The sequence below is a fragment of the Choloepus didactylus genome, chromosome 1 (assembly GCF_015220235.1).
Source record: "Choloepus didactylus isolate mChoDid1 chromosome 1, mChoDid1.pri, whole genome shotgun sequence".
Taxonomy (NCBI): Eukaryota; Metazoa; Chordata; class Mammalia; order Pilosa; family Megalonychidae; genus Choloepus; species Choloepus didactylus.
This window is the reverse complement of record NC_051307.1, coordinates 30,968,289-30,985,684: the sequence shown is the minus strand read 5'-3', so window position 1 is coordinate 30,985,684 and position 17,396 is coordinate 30,968,289. Positions and strand designations below refer to the sequence as shown.

The following is a 17,396-nucleotide window of genomic DNA, read 5'->3' as shown; positions in this document are numbered from 1 at the left end:
TTAAAAAACTGTGTCCCTAGCCTCAGGAAAAAAAAAAACACTCTAATTTTATTCCATGTTTCTAAGATACTAATGTGTATTTAAATTCATTTTCAGTGTAATTTTTATTTGAATATAATGACTCAACCTAGTTTATTTTCTAGAAACTAGTAATTTTTCATTTTTGTATACTTAGTTGATCACAGTACAATACATGTTTATGCTAAGTTGTGATTACATATCCCAGCTAATAAACTATTTATACTATTTCATTTCTTAGGGAAAAAATGGTTTCCTGTGCTCAGAATAGTGTAAACACATACTATCCAATTATTTTTTTCTGCCTTGTAGAATGTAAAATAATCCCGTTTGCCAAAACATAAAATCTGCTCCAGTTACACTTATAGTATTCAAGATTTCCCATTCTATTAACTATATTGAAAGTGTTATCAAATCACAAAACAAAGTACGTAATTGGCAGACTGATTTTTATTTTATCAAGTACATTTCAGAAGGTGTGAAACAGTGGTGAAAAGTATTGTTTGAAAAGGGATAACTCACTCAGCACTACATTAACAAGCTCCACATGTCTCATATATGGTACTAAAACATAGGAATGAAGAACAATCTAATGTGAAAATTTTTGTACTCTCCAAAAAACAACAAAACAATCATAGGTTATAATCAGCTGCTTTCCACAGACTTCTTGGATTTGCCTTCTGAATCCTTACTACCAATAGATTACCCTTTACATATCCATTATTTTTGTAACTATGTTTTCTTTCTACAAGCCAAATTTGTCATCATAACTTTTAGTAAATCATTCACATACCATCAGTGCTTATTTTTTATTTGCAATATGCCACTGTTGTTAGAATGTGGTAAACTGGAAAACAAAACGGAATGCATACATACAAAGGAACTTGACTATACATTTTCAGTTTAGTAGAATTTGATGCAAGGAAGATATACTTTTGACTCTAAAAAGTGTTAGTCATTGAATTAATAAAATTCTTTGTTATTATATAGCATATATATATCACATAACTCACATATATGCTAAATTACAAAATTTTCTTTCAATTTTGTAAAGGAAATTTTGTTTCAATTTTGAATATGTTTTAAATATATTTAAACACAGTGATGATATTCCAGTTTTTAGGAAATTATGTTTAGTTTCAAAAGCAAGAATGTGCACTGGATCTCTAGTAGATCAACATTATATACATATTATATACATACAACATTATATACAGTATATATATTATATATAGTATATATGTATATATGACTTAAATAAAGAATGTTAACTTAAAAAATATATTTTCCTGGATACTGGTACCTCAGCATGAGCTATAAGTATGATGCTATGAATATTCCACAGCCTTTTTTAAAATTTTTTCTTCAATTTAAAAAGATGAAAACAAAAAGTGGTGGAGGTACAAAAACAAAAACAAAAACAAAAAGAGCTAGAGTTAAAAACAAAAATAGCTGGAGTTGGAGACTAAACTTTTAGTCCAATGAGATGTGGTCCCGCATGTAAAATGTTTTTTGTTGTTTATGGAAGATACTGATGTAAATATTTGAATCTCTGGTAAATTTGTAAAATAATCAGACTTAGAGAATGTGGACAGAGTAATGCAACATAAACTGCAAACTTCACTGACCTCCAGCCTAGAGTTTACCAACTATGGTTTTCAAAACAGCTTGATTCAAACAGTAGCATCTCCTCAACTCTTGCAGCGGTTAGTAGAGCTTGGGGCACTCACAAGCCCTTAGGATTATTATTTTTACTAGAATTAGCCTCTTCCATTTAGGAAACACATTACCATTTTCTGAATGTGCTGTGATATGAAAAAGCCTTGGGAGAAATGCTCTGAATTTCCAAAGAAGACAGAGAGACTCCAACCCTTCTTTAAAAAACTAAAAATCATTAAGAGTTTCTAATACACATTGTTATGTTCTCAAATGACCTGACAAACCCACCTCTTTTCATTCCAGTTAGAGAAAATCCTCTATTTTTATCTGCCTGTTTCTATTTTATAGTATCTCCTGAATTTTATATTCATAACTGACCCATATGAGAAACTGATGTTTTTATTCTTAAAGAACATGTAGTTCTGGCATCTGGGATTCTGTATTTAAAATTATAGTATGTTTTTGACTCTTTGTATTGTTGAGAAGGAGAAGAATAGGTAGACAATAGAGGCAAAACAAAAGTGTCTGCTTCTAAACTTGAAGGTGGAACCAAAAGCATAAGAAATGAAATTCTTTTAGACTAAAAACACTGTCAGATGGGGCATGTTGCCTAATCATGAAAAGGAATTTAGTCATGGTTTAGTATGTATTGCCACATTTCCTTTTTCCTATGGAATCCTTTCTTTACCTCCGACAACAATTGTGGAGTGATAAGCAGATATAACATTGATATAGTAGAGCCAGAATACAATGTGGGCGTGGTTGCTGTTAGCTTAAGTGTAGAAAATCTACAATGCTTAGCAACAGAGGAGACTAGGACACTTCAGGTCATATCGGAGCTTTAGCCACACTAGCCTTCCTGCTGTTCTGTGTGTTAATCAGTAAGGGGCCCATCTCAGGAATCACTGCTTTGTTTTGTTTTTCTGGTATATCCCCAAAACCTATGACAGTGACCTACAAATTATAGATATTCAAAAAAAAAAAGGGCAATTGGAAAATTAACAATTTCATTATGTATGACTGTTTCCGTCATTTCATTAAGGGCTGTGCTCAAATTGGGGTAGATATCATTAACAGTGAAAACAGTCACAAGTCAGACTTCGAAAATTTTGAAAAGTTTATAGACCTTAAGAACAAGGAAAAAATCCAATGCAATGCCACAAATACAGCATTAAATCACTGTTTTGATATTTAAGTAGATGGCCTACCTTTTCACCACTTATTTACTTTGTAATGCTTTTTAAAATCTTTTCTTGTTTATCTCACTACATCATATTAACCCCACATCTCAAAAGTCAACACTAGAGGTTTTTATCACGAATGGCAGGAAAAGGGTATTTCTTTCCTGGTATGATGATTGCAGGTTCTTCACCTCTTGGAATGACCACCTAGAGAGGCAGTGATCACCTAGGGAGGAAAACACCACTAACATCTCTGCACTAAGGATATTTCTTACCCAATCATTATAATGTCCTAATATTGCCCATGGTAACTTAAGAATAAATCTATAATTGCATATACCCTACATGTAAATTTCCGGGGATTTTTAAGGATTCACACACTGATAATAAATATGAAATTATCTGTAGGAAAAGAATGCTGAATGCAAAAATTTGAAAAGGCATTATCCATATAGAGAAAATGTTAAGAAGATGAAGGAAGCAAATTGCAAAGTACACAGATTGGTCAAGTTTGTGACAGAAACAAACTATGAAGTAATCATTGGCCAAAACCTGTATTCCACCTGAGTTGTAGATGGAGATATACAGGACAAGTAACACTAAAATGTGTGTTACCACTGGTCTTTGCCTCTTAGTTAGTTGTTAGCGCAATTAAACTCATTTTTTTCTGTGGATCACTCTTTATCTGCCTCTACAGTGAAGTTCTGAATACTCTCCTGGTACTAAGGAGCCCATGATTTCCATGATACAGAGATGTGAGTGGATCCCAGAACTAACAATATTTTGATGCCTCAGATTATGAAAATATTTAAAAAATACTTTTTCAAGAGTTTGCTATATTAAAAGATTACTAAAAAATAACTCTGCTTTTATTTACGTGTGGCCCTTGGCTATTTTTGTTTTTTTCCTACAAGACTAAAGCCACTAATAGAAAAGAAAGTTCCATAGTTCACATCATGTTTTCATATGTAGATAAGAGTTATTCAGATTTGCCAAAGAATATACATCTACCTTGCATTTTCATCACCTATAAAAACCTCATGGATTTTTTTTAGAATCACAGTAAAATTGGCATTCTTAATGAGATTCCTTTATTTGATAAAATATACTGTATTCAAGGTTAATAATACATTCCTTTATTTGATAAAATATACTGTATTCAAGGTTAATAATACATTTCAGCAATGTACAGAGTGCACTTGGCAGAAACATGATCAGTTTCTTCATTTTGATAGGCAGATCCCATTCTTTTCCTCTTCATAATAGGTAAAATTCTGCCAAAAATCAGCATTCAGAATAGAACACTTTTTCTCTTGCTATCAGACTAGCCAGTCTCTGGCTGGGTGGAAAGGAAGTTGTGGATTTCATAAGATACTTATGCAAGTTGAATGGGATACAATTGTCCTTACATTGGTGGGAAAATTTGCAACATTTGTTTTTTGGGGGAGAGGGAGGAGGAACTATTGAGACCGTAATGTCTAAAAGAATTCCAAGCCACAGAATTTTAAGGCATCTTTTATAAGTAAAAGCATGACACTAAATTCCAAGATTGTCCAGCAATAATTAACATTGACTCAGATAATGGAAAGAAATTAAAGAAACAATAAATTTCCAAACCTTAGCTATTACAAAACAACTGTTTTTGGGGTAAGTCATAAATATGAGCTCAAAGGTGATGTTTATTCCAATCACACATGATACAATTAATGTTGTGACTCAGTACTTTTCACTTGATTAAAAAAAATCTCAAACTATCCTACATTCCAATTGTTGCAAAATAGGAAGCTCATTTTGACTAAATTAATTAATTAAAACAAACATGCATGGAGCCTTTGCAATGCATCAGTTTCAATGCCAGTTTTGAAGGAAACAGATTCATATAGGTTTCCTGTGGTTAAGGGTCTTCTGGCCTATCTGGAGAGCAAATCAGTGATTCCAGTGCAGAATAACAGTGTCAATAGTTGTTTTGCAAAACTTTTCGGTGGTGGACATAAAGGAGAATATCTCTGTCATACTGATTTTTTCAGAAACTTTTTCCTTAGACAGTATCTCTTGAGTGAATTATAAAAAATGAATAAAAACCTTCAATATTAAAGTAAGGCAAAGGGCTTTTGGTTTGGAATGGCCAGTAGACCTAAAAGAATATGTGACTTTGGATAGCTACAACTTAAAACAATGCTTGGGTTGCATGTGGAGAAAACCCAGCTGGATACAGCCAACTGAAATATTTATTCTAACAGTTTTCAATATTTCTCTCTTTCTTTGTTATAGCATTGGCAGTTGCCTAATGGAAATCATTTAATTTATAAAAGAAAGAATATAAAGTGTCTTGTTATTATCCTTCTATGCATATTGAATATAGTGGGATAATCAGAGGCATTGCAAGAATATGGATTGTATCCTTGATACTATTGTATCCTCAGAGCAAATGCCCACAAACTGCCAAACAAGCTGCCAAAACAAGCTTCAGGTAGTTGTATTCTCAAATGCAACCTGAAATCCCAGAGAGTAGATTTTTGTGTTAGAATTTTTTTTAGTTTCATAATAACTGCTGTTCCTTCCTATTTGCCAAAGATGTTGCAAATAAATTAAACAAATATTAAAAATTTATAAATGTATTTTAAAAGGCTAATATTTATACACAGAAATTTAGAACATTGAGTAAGAACTAAGAGATTATGCAGAACCTGATCTGTTCTTCCCTAATAAACTCTGCATAAGTTCTTTTAGAAAGGAGATAAACATTTTTTTAATGAGACAAGGTGTATGACAACTGAAATGAGACAATGTACATAACAAGATATCCTACACTTGTTTCTTAATAAAATGAAATAGTAGTACCTTACAAGAGCAGGGCTAAAATACAGGGTACCTGTGTTTCCTCAATGTTTTATGCGTATCTGAATATGACGTCAGGCTTGAAATTTAGGGAGTTGCAAACTCCCAGCGAATCTGACCCTGTCAATTGACTCTTGCAAAAAATCTAGTGATGTCTATCTAGTTAGGCACCCTCAGGGATGGCTAACAGGACACCTCTGTGACTGAGTTAATGCAGCTTCATAAAGTGCTTACACTCAGCCTCTCACTGGAAAGCCTGGCTCACTGCACATCCAGAATGTGCAAGGCAATTTAGATTTGCAGGCAATAGCCAGATGGGCTTCCTTGAAGACAGACGTCCCTTGTTCACAGACAAAACAAGTACAGCAATCCAGCCTCAGCAAATGCCCACAAACTGCCAAAACAAGCTTCAGGTAGTTGTATTCTCAAATGCAACCTGAAATCTCCAGAGGGTAGATTTTTGTGTTAGAATTTTTTGCAGCATTCATGATAATTGATTGTGTTCTACTGAGGCAACAACTTATTTAATGTGGATTAGGGAACCCTTTAAATAGATATGCCATGAGGTGAAGAATTACTTTTGATATACTAAATAAACAGAACTAACCTTGAAATGAAGATTATAATACAGTATAATGTTAAGTAGAAAATATTAGTGAAGCCAGAAGTAGCTCTGTGCAAAGAATAAGCCTTGACAAGACTAATTCTGTTGACGTTTATTTTTTTCAATTACTTCTCAGAAATTCTTTTCCACATTTTCCTAGAATAAAGATTTGTTTTCTTTTTGTACTTTAAATCCTGTGGGGGAGGAAAATAACCATCATTTTTATGTGCTTAAAAGTATGCTCCTTACATCACTGAAATGAGACAAGTTACGTAACAAGGCATCCTACCCTTGTTTTTTAATAAAATGAAATAGTAGTATCTTACAAGAGCAGGGCTAAAATACAAAAAGTCCTTCGTGATCACTTGGATTTAAAAACAATTTGAATTGTATATGGTTCCTATATAAATCGTTAAATGGACTGCTGTACGTTACATTCTACAATGGTTCCTTCTCTTTCCCTGGTAATACATCTTTTCTAGAGTCTTGAGTTTGGGGAAATGTAAACAACTCAGAATCGTCCAACAGCACAGAACATTGCAATATTTATGGAGTGAAAACACAACCTGCTGGGAAGAATTTTAACTCTAAAGAAAGTCATTTGAGGTAGAAAATCTTTAAATCCTAGCCTGGGGAGTGTAAGATCGTGTGTGTGTGTGTGTGTGTGTGTGTGTGTGTGTGTGTGTGTGTGTGTTTGCACACATACAAATCTGCTGTTAAAAATGACCCATTTGTCCACATCATAAACTTGGCATAAATTCTTGAGTCTTTAAGTAGTAACCAGTAAAAAGTGCTAAAAAATCTAAGATACCATTATTATAAGCTCTTCTCTTTTAGAGGGGAAATGTCTTTGCATCTCAATCAAATCTGGAGAATTAGAGCCATTGTGAAAGCAATTGGTTGAAAGGTGCTTCTTTGAATTATCTAATTTAAATTTCAACACATGGCTAAGGAAGCAGTAAACAACAGGTATTTTTTAAAGGTAAGAAAGTTATGTCTTTAAAAACAAGTGAAAAGTCTGCCAATCTCACTGTATCAGCACAGAAAAGCCCTAATTGAACTAGTGTTTCCTGAGAACCTGCCAAGTGCAAGTAACACTACTTGACACTGTGAGGATCAAAGAAGAGATTAAACATTACAGAAAGTGATTCTCAATTTTGGACATTAGTGTCACCTGGAAAGTTTTTTTAAAGATCCCAAAGTTTAAGTCATAACCAAATCCAATTAAATCAGGCTCTCTGGGAGGGGGTCTGGAATCAGGACCTTTGAAAAGAACCCCAACTGATAGCTATGCAGGCACATTAGAAAACTGCTGTGCTAGAGAACTGCTTCTCAAATTTTAATGTTGGTAGGAATGAGTTGCTAATCTTGATAAAATACATATTCTGCTTTAATTGGTCTGGGGTGGTACCTGGGAGTTTACAATTTAACAAATCGCCAGAACCAGGTGAGGTTGATAGGACTTTCTGTTGGTTCTATTCATTGTCACTCATGTTTATATGCATCTTGGACATATATATATTTTTTTTAATTAGGAGATATTCATTGTATTGAGCAATTTATTTAAGGGAATTATTTGAATGCTATAGTAACAGTAGATTCCTCCAAAGAGGATGGGTGTTTCTTCTGCCAGGTACCTAGGGCAACTCCAGTCTAGAAGTACTGTAACTTGATTGCTTTTTGGTTTCTTATATTGCCCAAACAGTGAATGCCAGCTTCAAATCTACATGTGGACCTGCTTGAAGATAAAACTTCTCACAGAATTTATTTCTTTTCTTTGTTCTCTAAGGAAAATTTTCTGAAGTCATTTGAAGTTTCCAGTGGTTGGGCAGAAGTACATAATAATTTCCATAGCATAACTTCTAGCTTTTCAACAAAACAGTTATGTATATATTTTTTCCTGTGCATATATATATGTGTATTCACCTGCCTCTCTTAAATTTTGGTGTAGCTATGTGACCTAATTTGAGTTAATAAAATGTTACTAGAAATGGCATGTGTCATTCACTTGTAAAAGTTTCCATATACTGCTTTTTTATGTCTTTGCCTGTTTGCCAACATTTCCAGTGATCCTGAATGACTGAATGAAGAATGGCCACCCACCTAACTTCCTCCCACAACCATCAATCACTGCTAACCTACACATATGAGATATAACATTGAAGTTTTAGGTTGATTATTCATTATGAATTCTATTACAGCAGTTAGCTTACTCTAAGACAGTGTAAATTCAACTACCAACCTTCAGTGGTCCTCAGTTCTATTTCCTATTTCTTAAATCCTAGAACAAAGCACAATTTTGTGGTTTGGAAATGCCTTGAAGACAGCAATGTTTTAAGTGGTCTGTCTTTCTTTCTGTGTATGGTGGTTTGAATATACTATGTCCCCCAGAAAAAGCCATGTTCTTTAATGCAATCTTGTGAGGACAGACATATTAGTGTAGATTAGGTTGGAATCTTTTGATTGCTTCCATGGAGATGTGACTCAATCAACTGTGGGTGAAATGTTTGATTAAAATATTTCCATGGAGATATGGACCCCATCCATTCAGGGTGGGTCTTGATTTAATCACTGGAGCCCTATAAAAGAGCTCACAGACAGGAGCCCAGAGCAGCTGAGAGTGACATTTTGGAGACGGCCTTTGAAAGCAGACTTTTGCTGATGCTTTGGAGATGCTATCCCAGAGTATGCTCTGGAGAAGCTAAGAGAGGACAAAATGCCCCAAGCAACATTTTGAAGAATGCACAGAAGCTGAGAGAGAAGCTGGAACACAACCCGGGATCAGCAGACACCAGCCACATGCCTTCCCAGCTAAAAGAGGTTTTACAGATGCCATTGGCCTTCCTTTGGTGAAGGCATATTCATGCTGATGCCTTAATATGGACATTTTCATGGCCTTCAGACTGTAAATTTGTAACCACATAAACTCCCTTTATGAAAGCCAATCCATTTCTTCTATTTTACTTAATGGCAGCATTAGCAAACTGGAACACTGGGTGTCTGCTTTCTTTTATATTTTGTCCAAATAATTCCTTCCTAAATCTTCAAATTTGCAAAGGCTTTCCATCTTCCATAATACCTTTCCATCTTCCATAATAATGTATATTGATAAATGAAACCATCTACGCAATCTACATTAACGGGACTGTACTATTCCTTTGGCTACATCATCATCATCATACCTTTACTATTCCAATAACCTCTTGCCTTTGAAGGTAAAAATTTCAAATAACTGTATTGTCCATTCAAGGAACTTCCAAAAAAAACCATATAAATGAGCATAAACCTGTTCAACATTTCAACAGATAACTTCAAATGGCAGGCTAATTCCCAGGACTTTTGAACTTCTAACTTCAAAATCATTGTCTTGCGGTGTCCAGCAATGCTAAAGTATTAAGTTACTTAAATACCAGCCTTTAACCTGACTCAAAAACCTTATAAATCCTCAGCACTGCCCTGCTATCTTCTATCTCCTGGCAACTAATAAGACTCTATCTTCCTTACTGCAATAAGAATAAACTGATCTTTGTTTAACAGATGGTTTTGAAGCTATTTGGGGTAACAGTATTTGACAATCTTGGAAGCCCTCTGAAAATAAACTAAGAACTCCCTGCCACCACAACCCAGGTCCCTCTGTCAGAAATAGCAGGCTCTTCTAAGACTTTTTGAGCCTTTCATCCCGAGTCTTCCTGTCTATGACAGTGAGGTAAGTCTCAACTTGACTGGAACTCTGATTTCTTTGCACTGAGCTCATTGTATGCTTATATAATTTATCTCTTAGGAATAAGGAACAGTTAATTGGAATTCTTTGTTTGCTCTCAATTGGTAAACTCTTTTTTATTGGATATCTGCTTTACTACTAATAGAATTCTGTTTGCCTCTGTTTATTCTTTTCATTTTGGGATATGTTTTTAAAGTGGAAAATTCACAGGGAAAAAGATGGGTATGGGTTCCAGTAAGTTCATTCCTGAAGTCAGCTCTGGGACCTGAGTTTCCAGAGTGACATCCTTTAGGCAAACTTTGCCCTGGGTCACTGAACAAACCTCTCCCTTGTATTGTTTTAGTGGGAATCATAGGAATAGGCTCTGGGAGAGAGCTTATCTCCAAAGCTTTCTTTCTACTAGAAAGTGAAAATAGTTACTGAGTTTGCAGTTGAAGACAGCCACGACTTTGGGGGGCTCCAAGCAGCACTTTGAACTGACTCTTCACAGATTCACACTTTTTTCTCCATCTAAACCTGAAACTATACTGCCTCCAGGAGGGAGTTATGCTTCTTAACATTTTAAGGCAAACAGGTGTTTATCTTTCTAAAAGGCATACTTTCACCAAGAATAACTTAGAATGCCAGTGGCTACTTCAGAAAACTTTTTATGAAAAAAATTACTGTTTCAAGAGATTCATTAGAACTAAAAGTGAACAAAATTCCAAATATCTAGGGCTTCACATTTTTTATTGATGTGATGACAGTTCAAAAGAAATTCTGACAACATTGCTTCCTTAAAAGATGGCTTGTGTGCATAAAATACGTGTACAGATTATTAGTGACCTTAATTTAAAGAAATATTTAATATATTAATCTGTTTGATTCCTGAACCTAAAATCATATCCCCTATAAGGGGAAAACCTGATTGCTTACTATCAATAGACTTATTTTCAAATTGTTTTTCAGGTTTGTACTTCAGAGGAAATCAAATTATGCAAGAAAAAATGTCTGGGTTTTAAGAAGGAATTGTGACCAAAGAAACTACTAAGTATATGAGGTAAATATAATACTGTATAAAAAAATAATAGTTGTCATTTTGTCAAGAAATGCAATAGGATGGAATTAAAATATTGGAACATAATAACTTATAAGTCAAAGTAGTGGTAAGAACCAAGACTATAGTAAACTAAAAAAAAAAAAAAATATATAGTTTGATAGTAAATTGCATGTTAAGAACCCCAAAATAACCACTGAAAGAATAGACACAAAGTGCCCTGCGCCAAAATTAGAAAAAGGAAAAGAATAGAATGGTGAGAAGAGGTGGTAAACACCTCAACCAGTGCAATCTACGTAAATAAAAAAGAGAAAACACCACCAAACCCCCACAGATACATAACAACAACAACAACAAAAAGTAAAAATGCATCAAACTATGTCAGTAGTCACAAATAATTTAAGTGGACTATATTAACCTTTGAGAAATCATAGTTTTAAAGAATGGATTTAAGAAAATAAACCGACAAAAAAGCTGCAAACATTGAGTACAGCCAAGCTTTGAAAATATAGAATAATTATAAATAAGATATTGAAAAGAATATGGCAGAAGAATACTAACCAAAGAGAAGCTGATACAGCTATGATAAGGTGAGAAAAATGAGATTTTTAAGGCATACAAGAATCACTATACATTTGACGAGTAGTAATATGAGTTTCCATTTACCAAAAAATTATAAGGATAAGAAATTTGAATGCACCTAGTATTTCAGCATCAAATATGAAAAGATAAAAGGGGAGGGGGAGAAAAAATAGGTTAGCACTAATCCTGAAAGCTTTAAATTCCTCTTTCAGGGAAAAGCCAGGCAGATAAAGAATCATGGAAAAGTAGAAGATTTGAAAAGCACATTTAAAGAATATGACATAACTAGCTCTAGTTATGTGTGATAATGGAAGAACATGCATATTTTAAATGTGTCAAATATTTATGGAACATATTAGACAAAGCAAGCCAAAATAAAATTCAGAGTATTTGTAACATACATCCCATATACCATATGCTCTGAATATAATATATATCACTTGGAAGCAGTTGACAAAAATATATTTAAATAAATTAAAATAAAAGTACAGTTCTAAATAAGTGATAATCAAAGTAAATAAAATATGGGAATTTGAAATTTCTTAGAATTGATTAAAATTTTGTCAATTTTGTGAGTATCTAAAATAGTATTAAAGAGAAATCTGCAGCTGTAAATTCTTATATTAGAAAAGACGAAAGTATAAAAATTAATGAGGTAGATCTCCATCTTAAGAAAATTATAAAATAAACGCATGTTAAACTTTTTAAAAAGTAACAGGAAAGAATCAATAAATATAAGAAATTAAGGAAATAAAAAATAAAATTAAACTGGAAAATATCAGCAAATTTAGAAGTTAGTATAATCCCAAATCTCTTTCATGACTGAAAAGGAACTAAGACTATTCATAATCAAAATATAATTCTAAATTCAAAAGTGGACATAGACCTTTTGATGAATGCTTGGATGGTTTCCATGTTTTTGGTATCACAGACAATACTGCAGTGAATTACTTAGCATTTATGCCATAACATATGTTGCAGAAAGGTAAGATGAATTTCCAGAAGTAAGATATTTTGATCATAGGGTAAAGACATTTATTTTGATATAGCTAACCTCTTTTTTTTTTTTGGTGGGGGGCACTATACCTTTTTATTCTCCCACCAACAATGCATGAAAGTACCTGTTTCCCTTTATCCTGTCCAAGAGAATGTTTTCACAACCTTTTCAGTCTTTACTAATCTTAGAAGTGAAAAATGGTATAATTGTTCATGCTTAATTCACATTCCTCTTATCAGTGTAACTGATCATGGTTTTTTTTTTTTTTTTTTTGAGCTTTGAAGCCTTATTAGAAGGCTGTTTTAAATGACAACTTCCAATTCTTTCTTAATTTGCTTTTTGATAAAGTCCAGTTATAACTATATGTATATTTATATATAACAATAATTTTGCATTGATCTTTGCATCCTATTTTAGATTTCCTCAGTAGGCCATTCTGGTGGAACAGAAGTGCAACTGCAGAGGTGCAAGTTGACCAGCATTACTGAGCGGGGGTGGCAGGAGAGAGCCCACTCATAAATGATCCTGGGGAGCTGGCCGCCCTCTCCTCCGTGGCCCCCCCCCACCCATCCACCAGAAATCCACAGTGAGAGGCGCCTTACTGCCTTCTGATTCAAAAAGCATCAGACAAAGAAATGCTCCCAGTCCAGGAAATGATTTGGACTTTCATCTTCAAGGTTTTTTGACATTTCTCCCAATCCTCCCGCCCCCTGGGCAGGCCTTCATTCCACAGCTTCCGAGGCTTCCTGGGCTCACTCCTTCCTGAACATGCAAGTAACAGGTATCCCGAGGAGCCCAGCCCTGACATGCCCAAGGACACATCCCTCCTCCACGATTAAGGTTCCTTGCTCCTTGCTTTTCTTCCCCATCTTCATCTCTGAGAGGAATTTCTTTGGACAGACAGACATACACTTGGGTAGTGGGAAGTCCTCCTTCCTTTCCTCTCCCCACCCCCACCACGTGGTGTGGAGAAGGTACAATCACACAGACATAAATATGAATAAAAAATGAACTTGAAAATGAAAGGCTATTAATTAAACAAATCTATAAAAATAGTTAGGGCATACTCTGTTCAAATAAATATGAAATAAATGGGCTCCAAGCAGTGTGATACATTACGTCAGTGGAATGTGAGGCTGGTCCCTCTCCACCCCAGTTGGGATTGGGCATAAATCCCCAGGGACATCAGAAATAGACTTTAACACAGGCAGCAAACCTATCTACTTACTCCCTTTGTCTCCTCTCTGGAAGCAAACAGAGCGGGGAGGTGGAGTTTGGTTCCGAGCCAGTGCCAGTCCTGACTGTGCGAGGCCAGCTCAGAGCGTCATGAGGCCCCAGACAATTTGCAGAGGTCCTCTGGGTTCCAGGACCCAGCACCAACTTCGTGAAGCCATGCACCCTGTTACCGGGCAGCCCCTCAACCACCCAGCATGCACACGCCCACCAGTTGGTGAGCTCGAGCCAATAGAGGGGCTCAAGGGAGGGCGAACACAGAAGCTAGCCTCCTCTCTCTGCCCTGCATGACCAGGCCAGCATCGAGGCTGTAGGTTGGGGAAGTAAGGTTTGTCAAGTCAGGTGACATCACCTCCTACTACGGATTAAGAGGAGACAAGTGAGGAGAGGGGTGGGGAGTGGGCTGCTAGTCCTCCTCCTACCATATTAAAATAGCAGAGAGGAGAGACGCCAAGTGGACAGGGGGAAAACACTCAGTAGGCCAGAGGGCAGAGGGCCTATGGCTGATGGTCTGGCTGCTAGGGCGAGATGGAAGAACTAAGCCAGCTTCCAAGCTCTGCTATTTGGCAGGCACTGCAGGGGGAAATATCCCTGTCCCAATGTGCATGAGCCTGAATCATGCTGACCCCTGGACCCAGAGGAATATCCACAGGTCTTCCCTGGAATGGACAGAGGATCAGCTGGGGTCAGCAGGACAAACCCAGTGGGCATGCCAGCTCGTCCCTGCTCCCCTTGCACATCCCAGGGTCTTCACAGCTTGGCGTAAGTCAGCTTAGTGTTGGCACATTCACAGACTGAGATGGCTACAAACCCTGGGGCTGCAGGCCCAGGATCAGCGAGTCCGCCAGGTGGGGCCACGCTCCCCCCCCCGTCACCGTGACTGCACACCCAGGGTGATCTTCACATTCTTGTACACCACATAGCTGATGCTCACTGCTGGGATCACCTTCATGAAGTTGGGGGCCAGCCCCAGTACAGTCCAAAGGCCCCCTCGGTCCACAGGATGTGTTTGAAGAGGCTGCTCATGGTCACCTCCCGCGCACCCTCGATGGAAGCTTGCGCCTGCATCCGAGTCCTGACCAGGGCCAGTGGGTAACTGGCCAGCTGTCCACAGGTGCTGGACATGGTACTGCAGGCCAGGAGCACAAACACGCCAGGGTCAGTGCTGTTCACTGCATAACGCTGCAGCCAGGCATTCTTGAGTGTCTCATAGATGGCCAGGTCTATCCCGGCGTAGGGGATGATCCCCAGCATGTTGGGGACGTAGCCTTTGTAGAAGGCAGCTACCCCCTCTCTGGCCAGGATCTTTCTGGCACAGTCCAGCATGCCAGAGTACTGGCCTGTCTTCCGCAGGGCCATTCGGGTCTTCAAAACCTCCATTGGGTAGATGCTGCTCTGGGCGATGGCACCTGCCAAGGACCCAGCCACAAGCCTCTCATGAATCCTTAGTGTCTCCTGGTCACTACCTACAAGACGCTTGATCTGCTCATACGCCATGAATTTGATGGCTGACTCGGGGGCAGTTTTGAGGACGTTGATGCCGTTGCCCCGCCAGAGGGATTTGGCCCCTCCCTCTCGAATCATCTGGGTGAATCCGCCAACGATGCACATGTTGTTGCTGCGGGAGGCATGGACCTGCATGAGCACCTTGAGTCTGTCCAGGGGAGCTGTGCAGGTTCTGGAGACAGCCCCTGCCCCACCTCCTGCCACGAGGTGTCTCCACCACATCCCCGTCTGCCTTTCCTCCACAGTGAATTCATCGGGGACCGTCAGATTTTGACCCACATCAAAGATCGTGGAATGCTTCCAATACAGGATGATCTCGGGGATGTTTTCCACAGGATGCAGAAGATGGTAGTCTTTCCACTCGCTCCAGTCGATGGTCATCGTGCCATTTTTATCCATGCTCTTGAGAATTTTTTCTGCCTGCTGCTCAGATATCTTGACTCCCAGGTCCCGCAGGGACTGCATGATCTCCGGAGCATCGATTCGTCCATCGTTCTTTTTGTCCAACCTCTTAAACACCAGCCTCAGTTTCTTCTCGTGATCCTGGAGATAATGGACAAACTCTTCAAAGTCTAGCTGCCCATCAAGGTCTCTATCTCCGGCTTGTACAATTTTCCGGAGCTCGCCTTCGGTGCAGTGCAGTCCCAGGCGCCGCAGCCCCACCGCTAGGTCGTTGACACACAGGCCCCCGTCGCGGTTAACATCGAGAGTCTGGAAGAGGCTCCCCAGGCGCAGCCGGTGGTCCGGACCCCCACAGACGGCGCCGCCGCACGGGTCTCCCACTGACGCCGGCGGCGGGGAGGCCACGCAGCGGCACAACACACTGCTCACCATCGGGCGCGAGACAGGGGCACCGGGCGCGGGGCGAGAGCGGCGGGCCGGCGGGCAGAGCGCAGAAGACACGCCGGGTTTTGCCTGATCATGTTTTAAATTACTCTTTATGACACATTTAAGTTTATTTTTCAGCAAACTGTAACTTCATCTTTTGTATCAGAGTGATATTTACCTAATAGGAAGATTAGGTTTTCTTGTGGTGAGGACTGAAAATACTGTTTTCCTAGTTTGTCACTTGTCTATAGACTTTATTTATATGTTTTTCTTTTGCCATGAAGAAGTATTTGACTTTGATATTGTCAAAGTTATAAATATTTTCCATTAAGGATACTGAATATTGAATCATAGTTCAAAGACTTCCCCCTCTCCAAGCTTATAAAAGGATTTTCAAATATTTTATTCTAGTAAATTTATGATTTCGTCTTTGACATTGGAATCTTGATTTCCTCTAGCACATTTATAATTTCATTTTTATATTGATAACTTGATGTATATCATGGTATAATGGATAAGGAGACATTCTAACTTCACTTTTATCTTGATGACCATTTAGTTGCCCCATTAGCAGTGTTTTAAAAGTTTGTCTTTATTCTGATTTGAGATGGTGCATTTTTTACAGACTAAATTCTTAAGTCTGTTTGGGTCTGTACCTGGATATTTTATTCCATTTTTCTGTATTTTCTGTATTATGAATCAGTATTCTGTATTATGAATCAGTACCATACTGCATTAATTTTTGAAACTTCACTATATATATATTAATATTTGGTATGGCTATTCCCTTGTATTGATATTCCTTCTTAATATGTTTCTTGTCTACTTATGCTTGTATACTTTTATATATGAACTTCAGAATTATTTTGCTTAATTCTGAAAAATAAAATGACAATATTAAAAAAAGGGGGGCATAACTACACATGCAGTGCATTTTACAAAAGTAAGAGAACACTATGAATAACTTTTCATTAAAAAAGCTAAAGGCTTAGGCAAAATAGACATTTCTACTAATATTGCATCTTCTAAAGCCAACTTAAGAGTAATAGTAGTTGCAATAGTGGTGGATGTAATAGTAGGAAGAAGAAGAAGGAGGAGGAGGAGGAAGAGGAGGAGGAGGAGAAACCTAAATATCCCACAACCACTAAAGAAACTGAATCAGTAGCAGACAATATTCTTTCAAAGAAAATAGG

General features: G+C 37.4%; 1 protein-coding gene across 1 annotated transcript; it reads right to left on the bottom strand.

The window, feature by feature from the left end:
• Nucleotides 1-14,817: 14,817 nt before the first annotated feature.
• Nucleotides 14,818-16,209, bottom strand: LOC119527875 (calcium-binding mitochondrial carrier protein SCaMC-2-like). Its single transcript, XM_037828407.1, has one exon. The coding sequence runs from the start codon at nt 16,207-16,209 to the stop codon at nt 14,818-14,820; it is 1,392 nt and encodes a 463-aa protein (XP_037684335.1).
• Nucleotides 16,210-17,396: the final 1,187 nt, after the last annotated feature.